Source organism: Lipotes vexillifer, unplaced genomic scaffold, assembly GCF_000442215.2.
Source record: "Lipotes vexillifer unplaced genomic scaffold, Lipotes_vexillifer_v1.1 scaffold1212, whole genome shotgun sequence".
In the NCBI taxonomy this organism is placed as follows: Eukaryota; Metazoa; Chordata; class Mammalia; order Artiodactyla; family Lipotidae; genus Lipotes; species Lipotes vexillifer.
This window is the reverse complement of record NW_006778423.1, coordinates 62,752-87,625: the sequence shown is the minus strand read 5'-3', so window position 1 is coordinate 87,625 and position 24,874 is coordinate 62,752. Positions and strand designations below refer to the sequence as shown.

General features: G+C 38.8%; 1 protein-coding gene across 2 annotated transcripts in view; it reads right to left on the bottom strand.

The window, feature by feature from the left end:
* ZMAT3 (zinc finger matrin-type 3) overlaps nucleotides 1-20,327 on the bottom strand; it is a 26,048-nt gene extending 5,721 nt beyond the window's left edge. The window contains exons 1-3 of one of the 2 annotated variants that reach the window (XM_007451621.1): nucleotides 20,070-20,327; nucleotides 16,244-16,570; nucleotides 435-554 (exon numbers count right to left, since the gene is read on the bottom strand). In XM_007451621.1, coding sequence (XP_007451683.1) covers nucleotides 435-554; nucleotides 16,244-16,513 — 390 coding nt within the window. In that variant the 5' untranslated portion in view covers nucleotides 16,514-16,570; nucleotides 20,070-20,327. Of the gene's footprint in view, nucleotides 1-434; nucleotides 555-16,243; nucleotides 16,571-20,069 lie in introns of those variants that run through there. The other variant, XM_007451622.1, reaches the window with a different exon arrangement.
* Nucleotides 20,328-24,874: the final 4,547 nt, after the last annotated feature.

The window sequence follows — 24,874 nt, the reverse complement described above, 5'->3', positions numbered from 1 at the left end:
AAAAAAAAAAAAAAAAAAAAAAAAAAAAGAAAAGGGCAGCCTCAAGAAACTGATCTTGCTGGAAGGCAAAATATTAAGTCAACGGGATTAACTGCAATAGAGATATAAATGTTTAAAAATCTCTCATTCAGGGCTTCGCCTAGACATTCAGGGCCATTTAACCCAGGATTTTGAGAAATACATAGAGAAAGACTCATGAAATAATTTTGTTTCACCATTTCATGCACCGTAACCAAAGCCAATCAGAAATCTTGGGATTCATGGATTTTTGCATGCATTAAATCCAGCACCACGGAGTTCAAGGAGTTAAAAGCACTAAGTAGGACCTTTTAGGAATATTTGCTCAGCTGTACCTTGATGGGCACACAGACAACAAATTTTACCCATGACCATCTGTGCATAGGACAGTGCCCACCTTGACACACGTGTCTCACCTGCGGAGGGACTGGAACAGCTGGAGTAGCCACAGGTTCCACTGCATTGCTCATTCTGGCAGGAGGAGGACAGCTGTTTGCTGCATAGTAATTTCGGAGTTTCTTACCATGATTTTTACCCTAGAAGTAACATGAAATGAGAAATCACTGTGAGGAAAATCTGTCAAAATGAGTTAATGTATTGATTAATAAATAAATTTTATTCTTTCAGAGACAGGCAACAGTGGGATAAACAGACCTCTAGCTAGATTTGATTATTACATCTTAAAGTAGAAGAGTCTACTCTTTGATTCTAACAGAATGATTAAATTTATCTGGGAATGATAAGAGAACAAAGCCAAAAGACATTAATTTCCTATATATTTCTGGAAAAGTCCCACATTTTCCAGATCTGTGTCCTCTCCCAACTTGTTGCCATTCATATGCCACTGCCTAAATATGAATTTTATGACACTCTGATCTAATCTACTTTATAAGTCAGTAATGAAATGGATAATCCAATGACTTTTACAAAAATAGCGCTTACAGAGCATCTTTTTACTTACAAAGAACTCTCATATGCATTAGCTCATTTGCCACTCACAAAAATCCTGTAAGAGGAATTTGTTAATGTTATCCACATATGACAGCTGAGAACCTGCAATCCAGAGAGTGTGGGGAACTTGCCCCCAATACCTTCAGGAGGCCTAGCAATGGGGCCGGAGCTTGAGCCAGGCCTTCTGAATCCAAAGCAAGGCCCTTTTTCAGTACAGCATGATGGCTTCAGGATACACTGTGAACCTCTACTAAAATGGCTTTCCTCTCTCATCATGTTTCGTTTAATTTATTATTCACAAGTTTATGGCTGAGCTGATACAAACTGGTGGGAAGGGTCAGTGGTCTAAAAGCATTCTGAATGAGGGTAAAACCGTATATTATTCTTTAAACTGCACTGTAAAATCCAAACCTGTAGACAAATATTTATTCACCATTTACTACATGCTAAGCCCTAGAAATAAATAGGACTAGCATATGGTCTGGAGGAGGAGACAGATACGTAAGCAGTTAAAGGAATGAGCTAAGTTCCACTTTTTGGCCACTGGAATGCTGTAAAGGTGCTTTTACCATGGTCACAGTGATCTCCAGGAGTCAAATACAACAGTCACGTCTGTGCTGTCATTATGCTCTAACTCTAAGAAGCACCATACTATTCATACTCCCTCCTTCTATTGTCTTCTATGACTACCTCTTACCTCCCTACCTCTCATTCTCTAAATGCTGCAGCGTCCAATGCACTACCCTCAGCCCTCTTTTATCTCCATCTATACACAAACTCTAGGTTATTTTACCCAGTCTCCCAGCTTTAAAATATAATCAATAAGTTGGTGACTCCCAAAATTACCTATATCCATCCCTGTTATGAGCTGATTGCTTGTGTCCCTCCAAAATTCCTATTTTGAAATCTAATCCCAATGGGATGGTATCTGGAGGTGGGACCTTTGGGAGGTAATTAGGTCATGAGGGTAGAGCCTAATTAGTGCCCTTTAAAGAACAGGCCAGAGAGCTCCCCGGCCCTCTTTCCACCATGTAAGGATATAAGGAGATCTTCTTATATCCTTACATATAAGGATATAAGGCTGTCTGCAATCTGGAAGAGGACTTCGCCAGAACCCACGCATGCTAGCTCTCCGATCTCAGACTTCCAACCTTTAGAACTGTGAGAAATAAATGTTTGTTGTTTAAGCCACCCAGCCTATGTAATTTTATAGCAGCCCCAACAGACTAAGACAATCCCTGACCTTCAGAGCCATATACCCAACTGCCTTTGTGCGATCCACACATTGCATTCTTAAGAGGCATATCCAACTTAAAACATCTAAAACATAAATTTGGGTTCCCTCCCCACCACAGAACTTTCTCATCAGTGCCACCACCACTATTCATCCACATGTCAGTAAATGGCACTACTCTCCACCCAGTTACTCAAGAAGAGCCGAGGGGGCCTTTTCTTGAGTCCATCCCTCCTTAAAGCCAAAACATGCAATCCATCAGCAAGTCTTGTCAGCCTACCTCCAAAATATATTTCCTAAGTCATTCCATTTCTTTCCATGGACACTCAAATGCCACAGTAATCCAAGCTACCAACGTTTTTCATTTGTAGTAGGCAGCACCCCCTAATGGTCTCTGCTCTACACTCTCAGCCCCCTAGCATTCTCCTCATAGAAGCCATACTGACAATTCTAGACATAAGTCACATCTTGTCACCTCTCACTTAAAATCTTCCGATGGCCTCCCAGTACACATAAACTAAAATCCACAACTCCTACCTGTAAGTCCTATTGGATCTGGTCCTGTCTATTCTCGGACTTGATTTCACACAGCACCCCTTCCTCCTCATCACGTTCCTGCCTCACAGCCCATCATGCTGTTCCTTAAACATGCCAAACACATGGACTCTAGGGCCTTTGTACTCACTATTCCTTCTGCCTAGAATGTTCTTCTTTCCAATTTCTACATGGCTGGCTCCTTCTTATCTTTCAGGTCTCAACTCAAACAGCATCTGACTCAACCTGAGGTGTCACCCCCATCGCCCAAACCCACTCCCCACACACATTCTCCATCACACCGCCACACTGTCTGCTTTCACTTTATCATAGTGCTACTTATCACTATCTGAAATAATGTTTGCTTATATTTTTCTCTTTCCTACCCTCTGGAATGTAGACTCCTTGAAAATAAGGGCCTTGTCTGTCTTGTATAGCCCCAATTTCTAGAACAGTTTCTAACATATAGCAGGCAATCAATAAATATTTGTTGGATAAATGAATCACTATTATAGTGGAGATAAGGAACAAACTGCTAGGAGAACACAGAGAAGGAATGGCTTACTTCTGCCTGAGTGTGTCAGGGAAAGCTTCCCTGAAAAGGGGACGTGTGAGTTATCTTTTAAAATGAGCAAGTTTACTAGGCAGGTAGGGAGTGATGGGAAAGAAAATTGGGAAAGAGGAAATAGTGTGAACAAAGGCCCAGTCTGCTGGAGAGATGGTCTTCAGGATCCTTTGGAAAAGAGGTAGGATATACACAGGGAGCTAATTATTCATGGTTTTGTCCATGATACAGAGCTCAGACTTTAGAGGCAGTAGGGGGGCCTCTGAATGACTTTAAGCAAAGCAGTTACATGACTGGATCACATTTGATGAAGATCATGGGAAATGTGAAGACAGAGAAGAGAGCCAAAGACAAAGCCCTAGGATGAATCAATATAGTGCAGTAGAGAATGAGGATCCAGAAAAATGAGATTGAGAATGCCTGGTTTATGAAGTAAAATGAAAACCAGAGAAGTGTGGCATTGTGGAAGTCTAGAACAAGGTGTTTCAAAAGAAGAGTCTAAGTATATACATTATTAACCCAGGAACTTTTACTTCCAGGTATTACAAAACAGAAACACACATATAAGGAGGTACCTATAATAAATGTTCCCAGAAGGACGGTTTGTAACCACTGAAAAGTGGAAACAACTTAAGTGTCCAACTACAGGATAATGGATAAACTGTTCATACAATGTAACACTATACTGTAGTGAAAGTACACATCCTAGGCCATGCGTGTCAACATAAATGATTCTCATAACAAAATGCTGAATAAAAAGAACATGTTGGAAAAGAAGATATGTAAGAGTAATCATTTTAATCTGGAGGTTAAAATATGAAAACCACTACATTTTTTTATATAAAGATACATATGTAGCAAAAGTACAAAAAAGTGGGGGGCATGGACAATAAATACCAACTTAGTATAGTGGCTACATCTGGGAGCATAGGAGCATCTACTGTTGGGAAAGGACACAGCTTCAATTGAATTGATAATTTTCACTCTTGAAGCTAGATGGCAAATACACATGTTCATTATATTATTTTAAATACATTTTATGTCTGAGGGACTTCAAAATGATTTTAAAACACCAATAACAAAAAAAGGAGTGGTTCACCAGGTCAGGACAGAGAAGTAATACTTGGATTTGAAAAGACACAGGTCAAGAATAACTTTGGTAAGAACCACTTTGGTAGAGAAGCAGGGGATAAAAGGTCATATGAAGTGGCTTAGAGAGAGAATGGGAGATGTGAAAATGGAGACAACCCATATAGGCAGCTATATAGAAGAGTTCTACCATGACAGGGAGCAGAGAAATAGGGTACAGAGTTAGAAGCGGAAATGGGTCAACAGAAGAGTTTTTTTAAGACGGCTTAGGCTTCTTTGCATGACAACAGGAGGAAGTCAATAAAAACAAAAGAAGAGATGATGCAGGAGCTAAAGCATAGCTATAGAAGCATAGTCCATAAAAAGGCAGAAGAAGATGAGGTACACAGGACTACAGGACGGATCAACTTCAGATAGTGTCAAGCGTTTTATTTCCAAAGCAGTATCCACAGTAGTATTCGAGCAGATATTGCATCCATACATAACAATAATAATGGCAATTAACAATTTTGAGCACTTATGTGACAGGCAGTATTATAAACACTTCATAAATATTATCTCATTTAACCTTCACAAAATCCCTATCAAGGAGGTATAATTATTATCCCTATTTTACATATGAGGAAACTAAGTTCAGAGAGTTAAAAATTTGCCCAAGAGCTTTCAGATAGCTAGGTAGAGGCTGCCCAGATTTGCATTTCTACATATATCCTCTATGAACAATATAGAACAATAAGAAAAACAAATAAAACTGCACAAAAACCATGTCCTCCATACAACTAGAAGCCACAGAACGCCCAGACTCCAAAATAACTGTAAGTGAAAAAGAAAAAACATCAAATCCCAGTGAGTAATCACTCATGCTCCTGCCACAAGCCTTCACAGTAAGCAAGAGCAGTCCAGCAAAAACTGAAGGACAGAGAAAAGAGGGAGCTAGCAGCAGGCCTAAAATTGCTTTATAACCACTACCAGAAAAAGTAAATCCCTTAATTTTATAAATACTAAAACATGATCCAGTCACTGACTGCTGGAGAGGGACTTAAATGTACACATGATCTGAAGTGGGTATCTTCAAAGTGGCTTCTAGAGGAGAAAAAAGGCAAAAAGGAAGGGAGAGGCACCCTTTGGCAACTGGCAGGTGAAGGGGAAAAGAAGCAAAACAGGAAAAGTTAGCGTCCTTCAGGACAAAACAGAACAAAGCAAAAATCAGAGGACATGCAAACACTCTCCTGACCACCATTAAAAACAAAAACAAAAACAAAAAAACCTCACAAATTATTAAAGAACTGGACTTTGATACAGTGATAGAAGAGGTTGCCATTGAATTAAGAATCTCATAAACTACCCAAAATCCACATAATGAATAGACAAAAACAAATCAATTCTATACAAAGTTATACTACCAAAAAAATAGTAGTATAGAATTCTATACAAATTCTATACTACCAAAAAAATCAATACATCTCAGCAAATGAACCACCCCTCAAAAAAAAAAAAAAACAGGGCTTCCCTGGTGGTGCAGTGGTTGAGAGTCTGCCTGCCGATGCAGGGGACACAGGTTCATGCCCTGGTCCGGGAAGATCCCACATGCTGCAGAGCAGCTGGGCCCGTGAGCCATGGCCACTGAGCCTGCGCGCCCGGAGCCTGTGCTCTGCAAGGGGAGAGGCCACAACAGTGAGAGGCCCGCGTACCACAAAAAAAAAAAAAAAAACAGAAGAAAACAACACTCCAAACTGAATTAAATATAGTATTCAAACAAAACTTTGAGGATATAAAAAATGACCTTGAATCAGGAATTCAAAATGTACAAAGAAAAATAGGCAAAACATAATGAGAAATGAAAAGAAGGAAAATTAAACCCAGGAAAGAAAAAGATAATTATGTCAAAAATGAGGGGGAAATACAAGTGTCAAAGAAGAATAGACTCAAATGAAAATGTAATAAGAGGCATTGAAGAAAGACAGAAAAGCAGTCAAGAAAATAAAAATGATACAAAGGAAAAATTTTCATGGGTCAGAGAGTAAGCAATGGAAGTGAAGACAAGTAAAGAAGGAATAACTTATGTAAAACTGGAATCCCTGAAGAAGAAAAGCAAAACAATCAAACCGAACTAATATTTGAGGGACTTCCCTGGCGGTCCAGTGGTTAAGACTCTGCACTTCCAGTGCTGGGGGTGCAGGTTCAGTCCCTGGGTGGGGAACTAAGATCCCACATGCCACTCAGCATGGCCAAAAAAAAAAGAAAAACTAATATTTGAAACTATAATTGTTCAAAATTGTCTAAAATTGTCCAAAAGTAAATGAAGATCTGAATCTACATACTGAAAAGGCATACCAGGTATCTGGGAAAATTAACCAAAACAGGCAAATCTGGGGTAGATCTTTTAAAAGGTATGAGACTTCAAAGAAAAAGAAAAAAGTCCTCAAGCTCTCCAGGCAAAAAGATCAAATAACTTACAAAGGCAAAAGAATTAGAATGACATCCACAATATGCAAAACAAGGCAACAATGGAGCAGCATTTTAAAAAAAATAAAGTGCGAAACAAGGATTTTATGTCCAGCCAACTCTTCCTGTATCAAGTGTCAAGACTATAGAAAAACAGTTTTAAATATATAAGACCTTAGGAATTCAATACTTAAAAGTCACTCTTCAGAAACCTATTAGAGTTTCATTCAACAAAGAAATGACTGGGAAAACTTCAGCAAAAGGGCTGATGGTAAGTATTTCCATATGTCTAATTGTATCAAAGACCAAATAAAAGGTGAAGATGAGGGTGAAAGATCAATGTTCAAATATTATACAGTATGATACAATGGAAATAATGCAACAAAAAATGGGAAGAAAAAGGAAAGAGGAAAGTAGAATAAGCTATTGATTCTGCAATAGGCAACTGTCAGGATACCATTAAAAACTGACAAACCAGACAGTAAAACATTAAATAACCAAACAGGCTGGTGAAATCATTTTAAATAGTATAAACAATAAGAAAATGAAAGTGGACTACAAAGGACGGTATGGTGTGACACTTTTCTAAATATACCTTTATGTATGATTCTGACTTTTAGAACTATGTTAACATTTTACAGACTTAGAAAAAGAATCAAAGCCAACAAGAATTGGGGAAGACCCAAAATGAAATACATACAAACAGAAATAAGCCTAACTGTATGAAAAAATAAATACCATAACTGCACTGAAGGCGGAGGGAAGAAAAAAACTATTCACATATTCACATAGTCTCAAAGTATCTCCCCCATGATACTTATTAAGCACAAAAAGAAAAACAGTAACTTTACAAAGGACAAACCTAGCAGGCAGCACCTTTGTAAACTAAGTAACTTTGTAAAACAGTATTTTAACTACACACTGTAATGCTAAAGACAAAAAGAACAATGCACAAATATTTTCTTCTCATTAGTAGGCTTGTTTTTCAAAAGGACATAGATTATCAATCCCTGTTGTGAATAATGAAAGTCCAGGTTTCTCACTATCAAAGAAAGGAGTTAAACATTAAGATAAGATGGAAAGCTGGAATGAACACTGTCATGTTGTATTGAAATTTTAAGCATCAGCCTGAACTCAGTTTTCAATATGTGTACGTATAGATAAATACAAATGTATGTATGCATACATATATATTACTAGCTCTGTCATGAGAAGATCTAGAAGCAATGACACTCCAGTACCAAAGGGCACACCTAACACTTAGATTTTGGTTTCTAAATACCATTATCCAATAAAAGAAACCTGGCTCCTTGAAGAAATGGTTGGCATGGGGAAGGTACAACTAAATACTGGAATATTTTGTATTGTCAGAAAGTAAGGAACTATGCAAAAAATTATGGAGACATATCAAAAGAACATAAGCAGCAGCCTGAAGGGAAACACACTGGTCAAATGTGAGACAGTTAAAACATCAAAATAAATTATACTAAGTGTTTATATCCCTGGAATAAAATAAGAATCCATAATCCATAGTGATATTCATTAATTAATTAACTAATTAATTAACTAATTAAGAAGAAAAAAGTTCTTCTTTAAAGTAAAATTCTAACTATAAATGTAAAAAGAATGATTAAAACAGAAAAATCACCATTTGGCAAACACCACAGTAATAATCGTTGCAGGGAAGAATCATCAATAGATGCTAAAATCACTGAGTAAAAATATAATGAGAAATATTCACATAGTCTCAAAGTATCCCCCCATATGATACTTATTAAACATGAGAAGAAAAATAATAACTTTACAAAGGAGAACCCTGGCAGGCACCACATTAACCAGTGATCAAAGTTAACAGCACCAGTGATGCAAAATATGCACATAATGTCCTTCCCAATATGAGGAACTGGGAAGGACACAACCTTGGTTCTATGGTATTCCTGTCCAAAAAACCACATAACCTGAATTTAAGCATGAGAAAACAACAAACAAACCCAAATTGGGACATTCTACAAAACAACTCTTCAAAAACTGCAAGATGGTAAAAAGCACAGAAAAACTTAACCCATCCAGATTAAAGAATACACAACAACTACATGCAAAATTTTATCCTGGATTGGATCCTGGAATCAGAAAAAGTACATTAGTAGACAATTGGCAAAATGTAAACAGTCTGTGGATTAGATAATATTGTTGTTATCAGTGTTGATTTCCTGATTTTGCTAATTACACTGCAGTTATATAAAATATTAAATTTGGAGAATCTGATGAGGTGCATTCAGAAATTTTTTAGAAGTGTTTTGTAAGTTAAAAGTTACTCAAATTAAAAAGTTAATAAAATAAAATAAAACTTGCCCAAAGCCACAAGTAAATGCCAGAGCTGGGAACACGCTTGTTCCAGAGCCCATACCAACATGCTCCATTGCACCTTAGGACAACTAAACACAATTAAAGACTAACTCAGGTACCAGGAACTGTTCTAAATGTCTTAAACATACTAACTTGCAGGTATTATAAGTATCATCATTATCATCATCATCTTTATGAGGCATAGAGAAATGAGGAAATATTTCCAATATCATACATCTAGTAAGTAGTAAGACTACAACTTGAACACTAGCCTAACACCAAAGTCCATGATTTCATGTTCTTAACTAATATCCTATAAAACAGATGCTAGAAAAGAAAATAATAAGAAATCAAAAGATCTTTAAAAATTAAAGATATGATTGTCAAAATAAAAAAAAATTCAACATAGCATTAGAATTTAAGAATATCTCTCAGAAATTAAAGAAATAAGAGAGAAGAGATAAGAAGTATGAAGAATCAATCCAGCTAATCCAAGACAGAGCTAACAGAATTACCGGGGAAAAAAAAAGAGAGAGAAAATATAGAGAAGAATATTATCAAGGAAACAGTACCAAAGAAAATTCCCCAGAGTTCAAGAGAAACAGGAGTATGCAAACTGAAAGGATCCACTAGTGCTGACAGGGACAAATGAATAAAGACCCAGACCTAGACACATCCATCATTGTGAAATTTCAGATACCAAGGATAAAAAGGAAAGCCTAAAAACTTCCAGAAAAAAAAAGGTCCAAATTAAAGTGGGTCACCCACAAGAGAATAAGAATCTGAATAAGATTTCTCTTCAGCAACACTAGGAAGACAAAAAACAAAACAAATCAAAACAAAACACACACATATACAAACACAAAAAAATGCAGTATAGCCTTTAACATTCTTAGGAAAATAATTTTCAGCCTGGAACTGAACTGTCAAATATGAAGATATAATACAGGCATTTTTAGAAACACAAAGGCTCAGAAAAATTTATTTCCCATTCATCACTCCATCACTTTTTTATTTTATTTTTTTTGAAGATTTTTTTTTTGATGTGGACCATTTTTAAAGTCTTTATTGAACTTGTTACAGTACTGTTTCTGTTTTCTGTTTTGGTTTTTTGGCCACAAGGCATGTGGGATCTTAGCTCCCCAAGCAGGGATCAAACCCACACCCCCTGCATTGGAAGGTGAAGTCTTAACCAGTGGACCTCCAGGGTAGTCCCTCCCTCACTTTAATGAGAGAGATGTGTTGTAATATAAATTTATATTTATCCTTTCTTCCTTCAAGTAAGGTGAAGATGTACTCCAACAAAATAAGATTAAAAAAAAAAAAGAAAACGTGTATATTTAGAAATAGTAGCCAAAGCCATAGAGTAATGAAGAGAAGTTCAAAATTAACAGCTGTGCAGCAAAGCCAGAGGGCAACCAGTTGAGACTGGAGCAAGAAGATAGAGGGATCCAGAAGACGGGGCGGGGGGAAGGATCCCACACAATAGACAGAGTGATCAAGAGTTGGAAGGGAAAATGAGGATATGATAAAAATACATTACATAAGAAAAAGAAAGGAGAAAAGAAAAGCAATGAAAAACTATAGGGAATACAAAAATCTACACAATGAAGTCATGATCCAAATGTAAAATATCTAGTCCAAATTAGAAGAGGAAATCGGTGGGTTTCATGAAGATAAGTGAAATGGACTGTAAACAATAAACAGAAAGATTAAGAAACTAGTAGATTTTTTTAAGGCATAAGATTCTTCTCTGTATATTTTTTAAAAGTGTGAGAAACTCAAAGAAAAACAAAAAGGTATTTCAAAGTTATAATCCACATATGAAGCAAACTAAAATGGACATGATTTTGAGTAACTGGTGACTTAAAAGAAAGGGCTACCCATCTGAACACCTCTTTTAAGTAGCATGGAATCACGACATTGGAAACAAAGAGAAAGAAACAGCTTTGCAGTGAATATTTCCCTACTGTTAATAATGCAAAAGCTGAGTATCAATTTTCAACAGTCGGAATCAACCTGCAAATATGAAGCATGGGAAACTTAATTTGATTACAGAATAAACAAAAATGTGATAAATCTTGATAGTGTCAAAATAAAACTACACCCAACCCAAGATGGGAGGTAGAAAGAAGAATGGAGAAGAAAGAAAAGGTAGGGGATGGATAAGGAAGGGAGAACAGGTGATTACTGCTTTTCATTATAAGTACTTTGTTCTGTAGGCATTATTTTGTGAAAAATATCTTTTAATGTTTTAAGGAGAAAGCTGTTACCAGTGCAAATGCTACAAAGAGGTCAAGTGAGAAACTAGATTTGGCCTGTAAAATCACGGATGACCTTGAAAAGACCATTTCACAAGAATAATGGAATGGAAACCAGAGTACAGTGGGCTGGGAAATGAAGACCTAAAGAGGACAAGTATACCCAGCAGAACTCTAAGGACAGGAGAGAAGAAAAGAAAGGTTGCTAACAAGAAGAATTAAAAAGAAAGGGAAGGTTGTTGTTGCTATTTTTATTTACATGGGGAAAAAACCTGAGCATGTTTTTAATTTGACTAAGGTAAAGAAGAGACGACAGGTGATGAAATCCAGAGTACAGGATGAGGAATCGGCCTTGTACAGAAGAAGGGATATCTATTCTTCTGAAATACAAAGAAATGAGGTAGGGATGGATTCAGTTTGGGAGGTGGAAAGGCGGTGAGATCCAGCTAACAGGATCACAAAGAGATTCTTCATCCAGTAATGAAGTGTATTTTGACCATTCTTAGTACACTGCAAGTTCATATGAAAAACAATCAGATGGGAAATTTTTGAAAACATAAAACTTAGCTGAAATTAGAGATTATGCTATCCAAAGCTGGGTGATCAATGTGAAAATGTATGTGCCAAAATCAGTACTTTAAATTTGGGGATAACGTCAGTCGCATTCTCTGTATTATGAATTAAGATCACTACCTTCAGTATTACAATTCTAGAGCTACTTTTTCCCCGTGTTCTATCTCTCTTTCTTTCTTTCTTTCTTTCTTTTTTTTTTATTTTTATATTTTGTCTGCATTGGGTCTTCATTGCTGTGCGCGGGCTTTCTCTAGTTGTGGCGAGTGGGGCCTACTCTTCATTGAGGTGCCCGGGCTTCTCATTGCAGTGGCTTGTCTTTGTTGTAGAACACAGGCTCTAGGCACGTGGGCTTCAGTAGTTGTGGCACGCGGGCTCAGCAGTTGTGCCTTGCAGGTTCTGGAGCACAGGCTCAGTAGTTGTGGCGCACGGTCTTAGTTGCTCCACAGCAATGTGGGATCTTCCAGGACCAGGGCTCGAACCTGTGTCCCCTGCATTGGCAGGTGGATTCTTAACTACTGCGCCACCAGGGAAGTCCCTATCTCTCTTTCAAATTAACCTGATTACTATGATAGGTTATTATTTGGCTACTAAATATTACAAATAGAAATCTATGTTTATGACAGATTTTAAAAATTTACCTTGAGTAACTAGTTCTTTTTCAAAAGAGTACAGGAATTAACAGAAAAAAAAATGGTTGACTTTATTTTAAAATGTAGATGCTTTAGCAAAATGTATCCATGCTTTTTGCTTTTTAAATTTCTGTTAATGACCTTCCATCCTAAAGTGGTTCTTCCTCTAGGCATTTATGCTGCTGAAACAGTGTTATGTTACTCCATGACAGGCTTACCCTAAGTAACCTGAAGCCTGCAGACGAATTTTAATAAAATGAAGACATGTTTTTCCTCCAAAGGTTTTACTTTAAATTATAACTAAAACCATAATTTTGAGACCACAAAAATATGTACCCTCATTAAAAATTAAACAACAGCTAAGGGTATTTTGAAGCAAGCTGACTGGGTTAAAAAGTCCTGGGAAGGGCCTCCCTGGTGGCGCAGTGGTTGAGAGTCCGCCTGCCGATGCAGGGTGAGTGGGTTCGTGCCCCGGTCCGGGAGGATCCCACATGCCGCGGAGCGGCTGGGCCCGTGAGCCATGGCCGCTGAGCTTGCGCGTCCGGCAACGGGAAAGGCCACGACAGTGAGAGGCCCACATATGGCAAAAAAAAAAAAAGTCCTGGGAATAAAACTAAATCTGTGATGATCACTGATACGCATGGGTCATTGCTAAGGCAGCCCCAACTTAAGAACACAAGGATGGCAGGGAAAGATCGCAGTGAGCTTAAAGGGAAGTATTTATTGAGCAGTTTCCATTGTGTGTCCTGGATTACTGGAACATGATACAGTCAGACTCTAGTGTAACACCACTCAAACCAGACTAAAAGTTGTTTACAATACCCTGGGCAATTTGAAACTTTGAGATTTCAACAATGGCATCAACTAACTAAAACATTTTGAGTAGTGTAATCAACTGTGATTTATTACCTCACATGAATGTGTTTCTAGCTTATAAATAAGCTACCACTGACCCCTTTTATCTCACACATAATTGAAATAATGAATTTGTAGTCTTGGTATCACTGTGTATTAAAAATTACAAAGCAGGCGTTTAGACTTGAAATAAAACTTTACTCCCACCATCTCACCAGCCATTAGCTTTATTAGTCTACAATCATTGCCATTCTGCCTATTTCTGGTTCGCAATAAGACCTACTCATTAGTCTTACTCTTGTCTTTAGCAGCCTTTTAAAATCACAGCCTATTCATGTACCCTTGGTGTAGTCTCTGATGCATCTTTCAGGCTAACATTTCTATGCTTTCCTTCTATGTTGGTTCATCCACCTCCAGGTTGTGTTCATGTTCTGATTGTTTATTATTCTGATTTACTCTTTGAACCACACTCTCTCATGTTGACATTTCTATCTCGTTGAAATCCAGATTTCACGTCTAAATTAGCTTTCGTCTATGCTATCCTAATGAAATTGCTCTGTACTTGTATACGTGAACTGCTTTGCTTTGTTCCTCTGCAGAAAACTTCTTTAAGAATTACCAGTGACATTGGTTTCATTCAAATCTTTGCTTCTAAGCTCTTAGGAGTAGGCTTTTATTACACCCAAACTTTTCATTTTCCATTAGGTTCCACTCTCTTGATACCTGCTTGCTTCTTCTCTACCCTAACCTTCCTTAGTTTCTGGCTGCTTAAATTGTTTCTATGACAGGCTGTCCTTTTCCTCCAACTTTTCCACTTAAAAATTCTGATTATTGAGAAATTTATCTAAAATTTACTTCCATTTTCTTATATTTTCTAATTTATATATTCACTGTATGAGGGAGCTGAAATTAAGTATATATCAATCGTCAGCTAAAAAGTTCAGAGCGCACACACACACAAATGTAGAAGAAAAGAAAAAATCTAAATAAATGTTGATTCTCTTTCTTATTTAGTTTAAGCCTCAGAATCCAATGACCCTGCTCAAACTGAATTCTCTCTATGCATAACCAAAAGCATCCATCACTGTCTATAAAGTCACAAAGTGATATTAGGAGAAAAAAAGGCAGGAGGTATATGCACAATCCATGCACACATATTAAAATTACACATTGCCCGAGAGTCTTCCCTCATAAAAGTAAACAACTCTTCTGTAAAGAGTAATTATATGTTAGTATGACACACAAGTGGGCTTGCTCCCAAGTTAATGGTTTACTAGGGGCTTTACACAGCTAAAAATCAAAACTTTAGAACCCAGGATTGATTTTTCATAGTGAGTCGTAGGCCGTAAAACCAAATATTCCACAGGAACAAATGAAGACAAAAACTAGCACAGTGTCTTGGATTTGAGATAGATCATCCATCCTAACAGACTCCAACCGAATGGCAAAACAGGCAAAGGAAGACCCTGTATCAAACCATCGTCGTGGGGAGTGGTACACAGAGAGAATGAGAGTAGGGGTTAGGGAAAAGGAAAAAAAATGTAAACTAAAACCAGAAGAGGCCTTTATGAACCAATAATGACACGTGCCAATATCTGGGTGATAATCAACTCAACTTGTTGCACCAGAGGGCAAAACAAACCCAAACAACGGGAACTCCAGAGAAGTAACATATCATGTTTTCCCCTAAATCCCAGAGAAAACAATTCACCACCAAAATGTTTCTGATGTACAATCACAAAGTGACACAGTTATCAGTCTTCAAGATCAAAACAAAACAAAAAAGACTTGCACCCAGAGTAAATAAAAACTTTAAGTTGGAGAAAGTTGTAGGTAGGGGCACAATAGAAGAAACATCTTTGTAACAGTCATATTTCTACCATACTGTCTTATTATTTTAGATATTCATGCAGAGAATAGATAGTCAAATCAATGATGACCCAGAAGATACACTTTCATTCAATGGCATTTGGCCTCAATTGCTTCTTTGAGCTCTTTTCTCAAAAAAAGGATATAATTTTATATACAGAAAACAATCTAGAATAAAAAGAAATACTGTACTCTCTTTCTAGCCAAAATTTAATTTTCCATTTGTTCTTAGGTAATAACATCCTTTAAAATTGTCCTTTCCGCTAGTTATTCTACATGGAGGTAAAAGCTTTACATCTTAGAAATAAGTAACAGCTCATACCAAAGGCTAAAAGGAGTCAGAGTATGATTATTAAAAAGGAAGAACAGGGTTCAACACTGCAATGTCATTTTATTCTCACTACAGAAAGATACCGGTGTCTTCCTTAGCAGTGACAGAGGTCACCAGGAAAAGCATAAGATTCATAGACAGAGAATACCCTGAACTGATACAAACTGTATTAGCTAGAAGAGAATATTTATAAAACTAATTCTTCTAAACAATTTTGACACTGGATTGAGTTTGGTACACCATGTTTCAAACAGCTGTTCTCCTTAGGATCACAGGTTCAAACACGCATAGACAATTTACATTTAACAACTGGTAAGCTATCAAATGCCACACAGCTAAGTGTAGGAGGTTGAGAGAGGCGGCGTCCTATGAAAAGTGATGCTTTTTTTAAAAGTAGGAACATTGTGTTTTTAGCCAAACAAACTAATACTTAGCCATCTTATTATTCCAGGCACAACTGGTCATTTCAGAGACAACTCTGAATTGGGCAGAGCCCTGAAATGTTCTCCCACTAAATGCCTGATTTTTCTCTTCTTCCCTTACCTGATAATGAGCCTGGGCTTGCTGTGCTGAGTTCAAGGTGACATTGCAGAGCTTGCAGTACAGGGGCTTACATAGCTCCTCCAGGGCAGTGTCTTGCTCCCCTCCCTTAGGTAACTCTTCTTCCCCGGCCAGAGGCAAGGAAGCCTCCTGCCCAAAAGGCTTCTGCGGCGGAAGCGGCAAGGTTCCTGTAGACCTGGCGGCCACTGACATAGGAGGAGAGGATGAGGGCCGCTTAGGCGGAGGAAGCCCAGCGTGTTGCAAGAGGATCATTGGGTAGGAAAGACTTGGGCATAATCCAGTGGGTGACGAGAAGTCGGGTCTTCAAATCTGAATCAACAGCAAAAAAATACTTAAAAATGTGCCCTCTGCAATATGACGTGTAAATGACCACACCATCTGCCCCTTCCTCTACTTCTCCAAACCATCTTTAGGACTCCTTTCCTTTTACCTCATCCAGCAGACTGCCCCTGTGTGTTAATCCACACTGACACAGCGCTCTTCCACTGAGAACAGCTTTATAGATATGGCTTGATTTTGCTTGGCACAGCTCCAAATGCAGTCCCTCTGGCCCAGGAACATTAACAGTATTGCATCCGTGGCTAATTAAATCTAAAAATCACATGGCTGAAATGGACATCAAAGGTCACCCAGGCCTTCCCTCAGGCACACTTAAACACTCCTGATGATAATCATGCATAGACAAAAAAAAAAACACCACCAGCAAAGAACCTTAGCAAATATCTCCTTTCCATGCAAACTAGTCTTTCTATCCAAATGATATCAAAAAGAATGAAATAAAGAGTGTCACTGCTCAGATTACTGCCAGCACTTCTAGAACTAGCTAAAATATCACGGAACTCTAGGAAAAAATCTGAGTTACCATGTGACAAAAATAAATAAAAGTGTACCTTCTGATCAACTAGTAATATTTAAATAATTGAGCCAATGACTCCTCAGAGCAGAGGCTGCAAGCAGACAACCTATACGCCACATGCAGCCACAGATGTGCTCTGCTTGGAATATACAGTGTTTTGTTTTGCTTTCATTTTTAAATTGAATTAAAGTCAACATTTAAAACTCAAAAGATTTGTGGCTCCTCTTGATAAAAGGGTGATCTGGCAACACTTGGCCCATGGTCCTACATGGGCAACAATTAGCTAGTTAGTGCTGAGAGGCACTGTCCCGGGGTAGCCAAGCTTGCCTTCTCTAGGCCACCTCAGTCCCCACTCATCCTGCTGCCTATATTCATATTACTTGCCTGCTCCCCGTAAGCTTGAGTTTAAGACCCCACCTCATATAGCCTTAGACGGTATTCATGAGTCCACTATAAAATCAGAGTATTTTCTCTCCCTCTAGAGGTAAATTACCTACATGAAATAGTGTATCAAGTAAATGTCTAACGGCATACTGAATCACACTACTACAAGCCCTGATATAATTCTAGTTCCTCAGTCTTTCGACTACTTGCTTTCCCCTTCTTATTAAATAACTGATAGTCTCTATTCTGTTTCTCTCAGAAAAGACCCAGTATGTTCCAATCCCACTTCAATTTTATCTATGATTTCTCCGGTCTCCCACCCAGATGGCAACTTCTAACCCTGAGCATCTCAAAATGAACCACAGTATGCACTTTGAGTTCCCACAATTCTAATTAACCCAAATTAAAATCCTTATTTCAAACTCCTCTATTCTTTTCACTCTCAATACTATTAAAACCTCTTTTCTTGGTCAATAGAATATGGCTATTTTAAGCTGCTGAAATTTTCCATCTGCAATAGAAATGTGTACATTTTATGACAATAATAGATTTACTAAAATTAACCAAGAACATTTTGAAAAGTTAAAAGTCTCTTTTACCACATTTAATAAGTACATACACATGGAAATTGCAACCAAGTAACAGCTTTTATACTAAATTCAGGGTCTTGGGGCAGCAAAGGACATCAGTGCAATGGGAAAATAATATAGTAAAGGACAAAGTACATAAATTATTAGTCATAGTACTTAACAATACTTCTTATTAAACATAATATTTAGAAATACAACAATATTATTTTATTCTCAAGCAGAAGTATGCTGTCCATTTCTCTGGGAATATTTTTTTTTAAAGCAATACAGATTTAGAACATTTAAAAAGTCAGGGTCTCTATAACCATATTATTTCTCTCAATTAAGTCAAAGACATTCAGAAAACAAATGCCAATACAGATATTTTGAAAAGGGAAACTAAGGAGACAAAGACCACTTTTTTTAAGTTCAACTACCTAATTATAATAATTCATAATATTAAAAAACTACACATACCACCTGTACAGAGACATACTGATACCAAAGTGCCAACGACAAGCTGCCAGCTCAGAAGAGAAATGGTGGAGGGTGTCAAAACATCTGGATAAAGGAAATCAGCAATATAAACAGAAAATCAAATGCTACCAAATGCCTAGACATGTCTGGACTTGTTTTATGAAAGTTTACTCCCACTTGAGGAAATACCAGCATGTGTCTCCCCCAGTGTTGTCTACAGGCTTCCATCAAAATAAAGGCCTGATAAAATCCCCTGAATTGAAGAAAAAATTCTCACCAAGTACAGACTTACCCATTATTGCATCTTACCTTTATAATGTTTAAAGAATAGCTAGATAGTCCAAAATTCTTTCTTGTAATATTTAACAATGGAAACGATGTCAACTCCCCCCAAAAGCATCTGTGCATGACAATTACATCAGGTATTTCTATACTTGCAAAAAAAAAAAAAAACTAGCGGAAAATAAAAATCTAAAAGAAATACTAAAACGAAGTCTTCAGTGAAAGCAGGAATGGTGGAATATAAAGACTCAAAACACTTGCGACTCAGATCTGCTCAACTACCACATTAGATTAAAAGAAACTAACTTGATAGCTGATGTAAATAAAATATTCCTTGGATCATAAAAGCCATTCAATTTGATGCTTGAAGTGGCATAAATGAAGGATTTATGGTGGTTAATATCCCGGTTTGGAAGAGGTTGAGGGGCAATAAAGAAAATCAAAGCTTCAGTGTACCCTATTTAAAGAAAACGAATGATCATATAGCATAGTTTTCATGATCGGACTGGGGCCTACTCTTCACTTACTGTATTAAAGACAACCACTTTTTCATTTGGAGAAATCTTCTTAGGAAAGGGAACACAATAAAGGAACAGGTTACTGGCACCTCAACAAACTAGGGAAGTCTGTAATTGGGAATTCTGGAAACGAGGGAAAGACGGTAAGCCTTATTCAAAGGTCATCAGAACGCAGCGAGAAGGAATGAGAGAGAGGAAAATAGAAAAATAATCAGTTGAGGTAAGGTATATCACATAAGGAAGACCCAAAAGAAGGGAAGAATCTGGGGGAGAAGAGGCCTTGGTGGATTGGCGAATGTTCTCTAGGCTCAGCTATGACGGTTCCTAATCCCAGGGAACCTTTCACGTTATTTGAATCAAAGCTACATATACTTCAGCATCGCCCACATATACCTTACATTCTTAAAATGTGCATGCATACACACGAGCGCGCACACACATACATACACATACACACGCACCTCAATCCCGTAAGGATGCCATCACGAAAGATGGAATCCCCGGTCTCCCACGGGGCGGGGGCAAGCGCGAGGGCCAAGGCAGCTGCACGCCTAAAATGATCCAAACAGTACACGTGAAATGCTTATAAACAAACAAATAAAAGCACCGCAAGCCTGTCACGTGGAGGGCAGGTGGAAAGACCGCACCGGAAAGGAACTCCTAGTCCCGTCGCTCCTGTGCTCGTCCTAAATGCCCCGAGGCTCGCGATCGCCCGCACTTACCGGAACCCCCGGAACGCTCCGGGAGTCTGGGCGCCCGCGTCTGCCTGGGACGCCCGCCGCCCTCTGTCCTACGCACCCCGCTCGGCCCGGTTCAACTCCGCCTCCCTCCCCGCAACTTTCTCGCTGGTCCCGCCGAGCCCCCTCCGCAGCTAAAGGCTGACTGTCAAAAGTCAGTCCAACCGGACCCACAGGGAAACAGCTGCAGGAAGTGACTGCGGAACCCGGAGGCGGCGGAGGAGGAGACTGAAGGCGCCGGCCCGGCGTCGCCAGTGCGCATGTGCCTGGTGGAGCAGGCCCCGTGGCGGCGGTAACTACAGCGGCGGCGGAGGCTCCATCCCCGGGCTGGTGGGGCGCGCGCCCGGCAGGTGCGGGGTCTGTGAGCGCAGGGGCGCTGAGCAGGAGCGGCGAACCAAGGCACGAGTCAGAGGGAGGATGCACCACCGCGAGTCCTAAGACCTGTTCATCATATAACCTGGAAAGTTGATCCAGAGCAGAAACCTGGGCAGAGTTTTTGCAACTTTCATCTCCTGTCATTGAGATCCAAACCTTTTTCATTCCAGCCCCACCCTCAGTCCGCTGATTGCCGGCTAAGGCGGCTGAGTGGAGTGGCCAAAATATCCAGGATCTTTTAACCTGCTGCGACAGAACCTTTAAATTGCACCTTTCCCCAGGAAGGAGGAAGACTAGTCCGGCTGCCTCACAGTGGTCTCCAATCACACAAGAAAACACGGAGGGAGAGACAGAGACAGAGACAGAGACAGACAGACAGACTTGCCCTCTCCCCAGCATCAGAGTGGGCAAGGGATAGAGAAGACCTTCTTTTGAGCGCGCGCGCGCGCGCACACACACACACACACACACACACACACACACACCAGCCTCGCCTGCAAAACAGGAAAGACTAGGAAGAGACTGGCTAAGGCCAAAATGTCACATCCTCTCATAGTCAACCTCAACACTTTCAGGGTTGACACTGAAAGATGAGCTGAGAAAATTCTAGCTCTAATATTCTGTTAACTTGTAAATTAACCCATAGGAATATTTCCGGGGGGGGGGAGGCACGTAAAATATGCATAACATAAATTTACCATTTTCACCATTTTAAGTGTTCAGTTCAGTGCCATTAAGTACATTCACAACGTTGTGTACTTATTTTTTAATCATTAATTAAAATGTCAAGGAGACCTACTTATAGAAAGATGTGCCTTAGTAGTAGGCAAACTACTGCAGGAAATTAAAGCTGTTTCTTTGGTTGAAACACACCATCCAATGCTACCACCAACACACCAAATTGACTGTTTTCTAGAAATGACTTAATAAATACATTGACTGTTTAGCAATCACACCCACAGCTAGTGTACACAGGCCATTTGGGGAGAGTAATCCATCATGCTTAGGTAGAAAACAAATTGTTTTTCTGAACTAATTTTCTGTTTATATATACATACTTTATATGTCAAGTTTTTAAATGGCCACATTGTTTTTAAGTAGTCTGGTTTGATTCTTCCATATGAAACTGTCCAGTTTCCCCATCATCATTTATTGAAGAGGCTGTCTTTTCCCCATTGTATATTCTTGCCTCTTTTGTCATAGATTAATTGACTATATAAGTATGAGTTTATTTCTGGGCTCTCTATCCTGTTCCATTGATCTGTCTGTTTTTATGCCAGTACCATGCTGCTTTGATTACTGTAATTTTGTAGTATAGTCTGAAGACAGGGAGCATGATACCTCCAGCTCTGTTCTTCTTTCTCAAGATTGTTTTGGCTATTCAGGGTCTTTGTGTTTCCATACAAATTTTAGAATTATTTGTTCTAGTTTGTGAAAATGCCATTGGTGTTTTGATAGGGATTGCATTAAATCTGTAGATTGCCAGGGGTATTATTGTCATTTTAACAGTACTGATTCTTCCAATCCATGAACACAGTATATCTTTCCATCTGTCTGTGTCATCTTCAATTTCTTTCATCAGTGTCATAGTTTTCTGAGTACAGGTCTTTTACCTCATTAGGTAGGTTTATTCCTAGGCATTTTATCCTTTTTGATATCATGGTAAATGGAATCGTTTCCTTAATTTCTCTTTCTGATAGTTTGTTGTTAGTGTATAAAATTGCAACAGATTCCTGTATAATAATTTTGTATCCTGCAACTTTACCAAATTCATTGATTAGTCCTAGTAGTTTTCTGGTGGCATCTTTAGGACTTTCTATGTATAGTATTGTGTCATCTGCAAACAGTGACAGTTTTACTTCTTCCTTTCCAATTTGGATTCCTTTTATTTCCTTTTCTTCTCTGATGGCTGTGGCTAGGGTTTCCAATACTATGTTGAATAAAAGTGGCAAGAGTGGACATTCTTGTCTTGTTCCTGATATTAGAGGAAATGCTTTCAGCTTTTCACCATTGAGTATGATGTTGGCTATAGGTTTGTCATATATTGCCCTTATTATATTGAGGTATATGCCCTCTCTACCCACTTTGCTGAGAGATTTTTATCATAAATGGGTATTGAATTTTGTCAAATGCTTTTTCTGCATCTGTGGGGTGATCATGTGATTTTTATCCTCCCTTTTGTTAATATGGTGTATGATGTTGATTGATTTACAAATACTGAACCATCCTTGCATCCCTAGGATAAATCCCACTATATCAAGGTACATGATACTTTTAACATATTGCTGAATTTGGTTTGCTAATATTTTGTTGAGGATTTTTGCATCTACATTCTATGATATTGGCCTATAATTTTGTTTTTTTGCAGTGTCCTTGACTGATTTTAGTATCAGGGTGAAGCTGACTTTGTAGAGTAAGTTCAGAAGCATTCCTTCCTCTTCAATTTTTTGGAATAGTCTGAGAAGGACAGAATTTCTTTAAATGTTTGGCAGAATTCATCTGTGAAGCTGTCTGGTCCTGGACTTTTTTGTTTGGAGTTTTTTAGATTACTAATTTAATTTCATTACTGGTAATTGGTCTATTCATATTTTCTATTTCTTCCTGATTCAGTCTTAGGAAATTGTGCATTTCTAGGAATTTATCCATTCTTTCTACATTTTCCATTTTATTGTCATGTATTTGTTTGTAGTGATCTTTTATGTAATTCTGTGGTGTTAGTTATAACCTCTTTCATTTATGATTTTATTTATTTAACTTTTAATTGCTTTCTTGATGAGTCTGGCAAAAGCATTATCAATTTTGTTTATCTTTTCGGGACTTCCCTGGTGACGCAGTGGTTAAGAATCCACCTGCCAATGCATGGGACATGGGTTTGATCCCTGGTCCAAGAAGATCCCACATGCCGCGGAGCAACTAAGCCCGTGTGCCACAACTACTGAGCATGCACTCTAGAGCCTGCGAGCCACAACTACTGAGCCCACGTGCCACAACTACTGAAACCCACACGCCTAGAGCCCATGCTTCACAACAAGAGGAGCCACCACAACAAGAAGTCTGGGCACCGCAACAAAGAGTAGCCCCCGCTCGCCGCAACTAGAGAAAGCCTGCACGCAGCAATGAAGACCCAATGCAGCCAAAAATAAATAAATTTTTCTTAAGTTTTATCTTTTCAAAAATCAGCTCTTAGTTAAATTAATCTTTTCTATTTTTTAAGTCTCTATTTCATTTACTTCTGTTCTGATCTATATTGTTTCTTTCCTTCTACTAACTTTTGGTTTTGTTTGTTCTTCTTTTTCTAGTTCCATTAGGTGTAAGGTTTTGTTATCCACTTCATGTGAATGCAAATGTTCATGATCCTCTTTCCTCACTGGGATGGAAACGAATTTATTTACCAAAAGCAGTGACCACAAATAATGTACCTGAAGCCACATTCATCTGTTCTAACAAAAATACTACACCCAGCATGACTACTGCAGCGAGGCTATTACAGCGAGGTAGTCTACAGTTATTCTGCAGGATCTATGTGGCTTCTGCAGAGGCCAGTCTGGTGGATTAAATCGAGATTATCATCTTTGCATCTTTTAGATATTTAAGGGACGCACTCCACTGTCTTCTCTGGGATGCAACATTGTTTTTGATTTACTGTTTTGGCTGGGGGTAAGGATGAGAAGTTTCAAAGGCTTCCACTTAGCTTTCCCTGGTATGATATTTCTTACCTCACAAACCAAGACCCATTATGGGGCTATGACATGCTTCACATAACCAAGAATGTCGTTCCCAATTTAGCAACATGAAAATGAACACCAGGTGGGTCTGCAGTCTAATAGGCCAGTGGGAAGTCACACTTTGATCAAGACTCCATTCATTACCTGCCCCCCATGTGCTTCCAAACTAATAGGGTGTATTATGGACTGAATGTTGGTGTCCCTTAAAAATTCATATATTGAAGACTTAGCCTCCAGTGTAGCTCTATTTGGAAATGAGTTCTGTAAGGACATAAGTAATTAAGTGATTAAGATTAAGTGAGATCATAAGGGTGGGGACTTGATCCAATAGGATTGGTGCCTTTATAAGAAGAGACAACAGAGAGTTCATTCTTTCTCTCTTCACATGTGCACATAGAAGAGGTCATGTGAGCATACAGGGAGATGGTGACCACCTACAAGTGAAGAGAAGAGGCCTCAGAATAAAACCTACCTTGGGGGCTTCCCTGGTGGCGCTGTGGTTGAGAGTCTGCCTGCCGATGCAGAGGACACGGGTTCGAGCCTTGGTCTGGGAGGATCCCACATGCCACGGAGCAGCTGGGCCTGTGCACCACAACTACTGAGCCTGCGTGTCTGGAGCCTGTGCTCCGCAACAAGAGAGGCCCGCGCACCACGATGAAGAGTGGCCCCAGCTTGCCGCAGCTAGGGAAA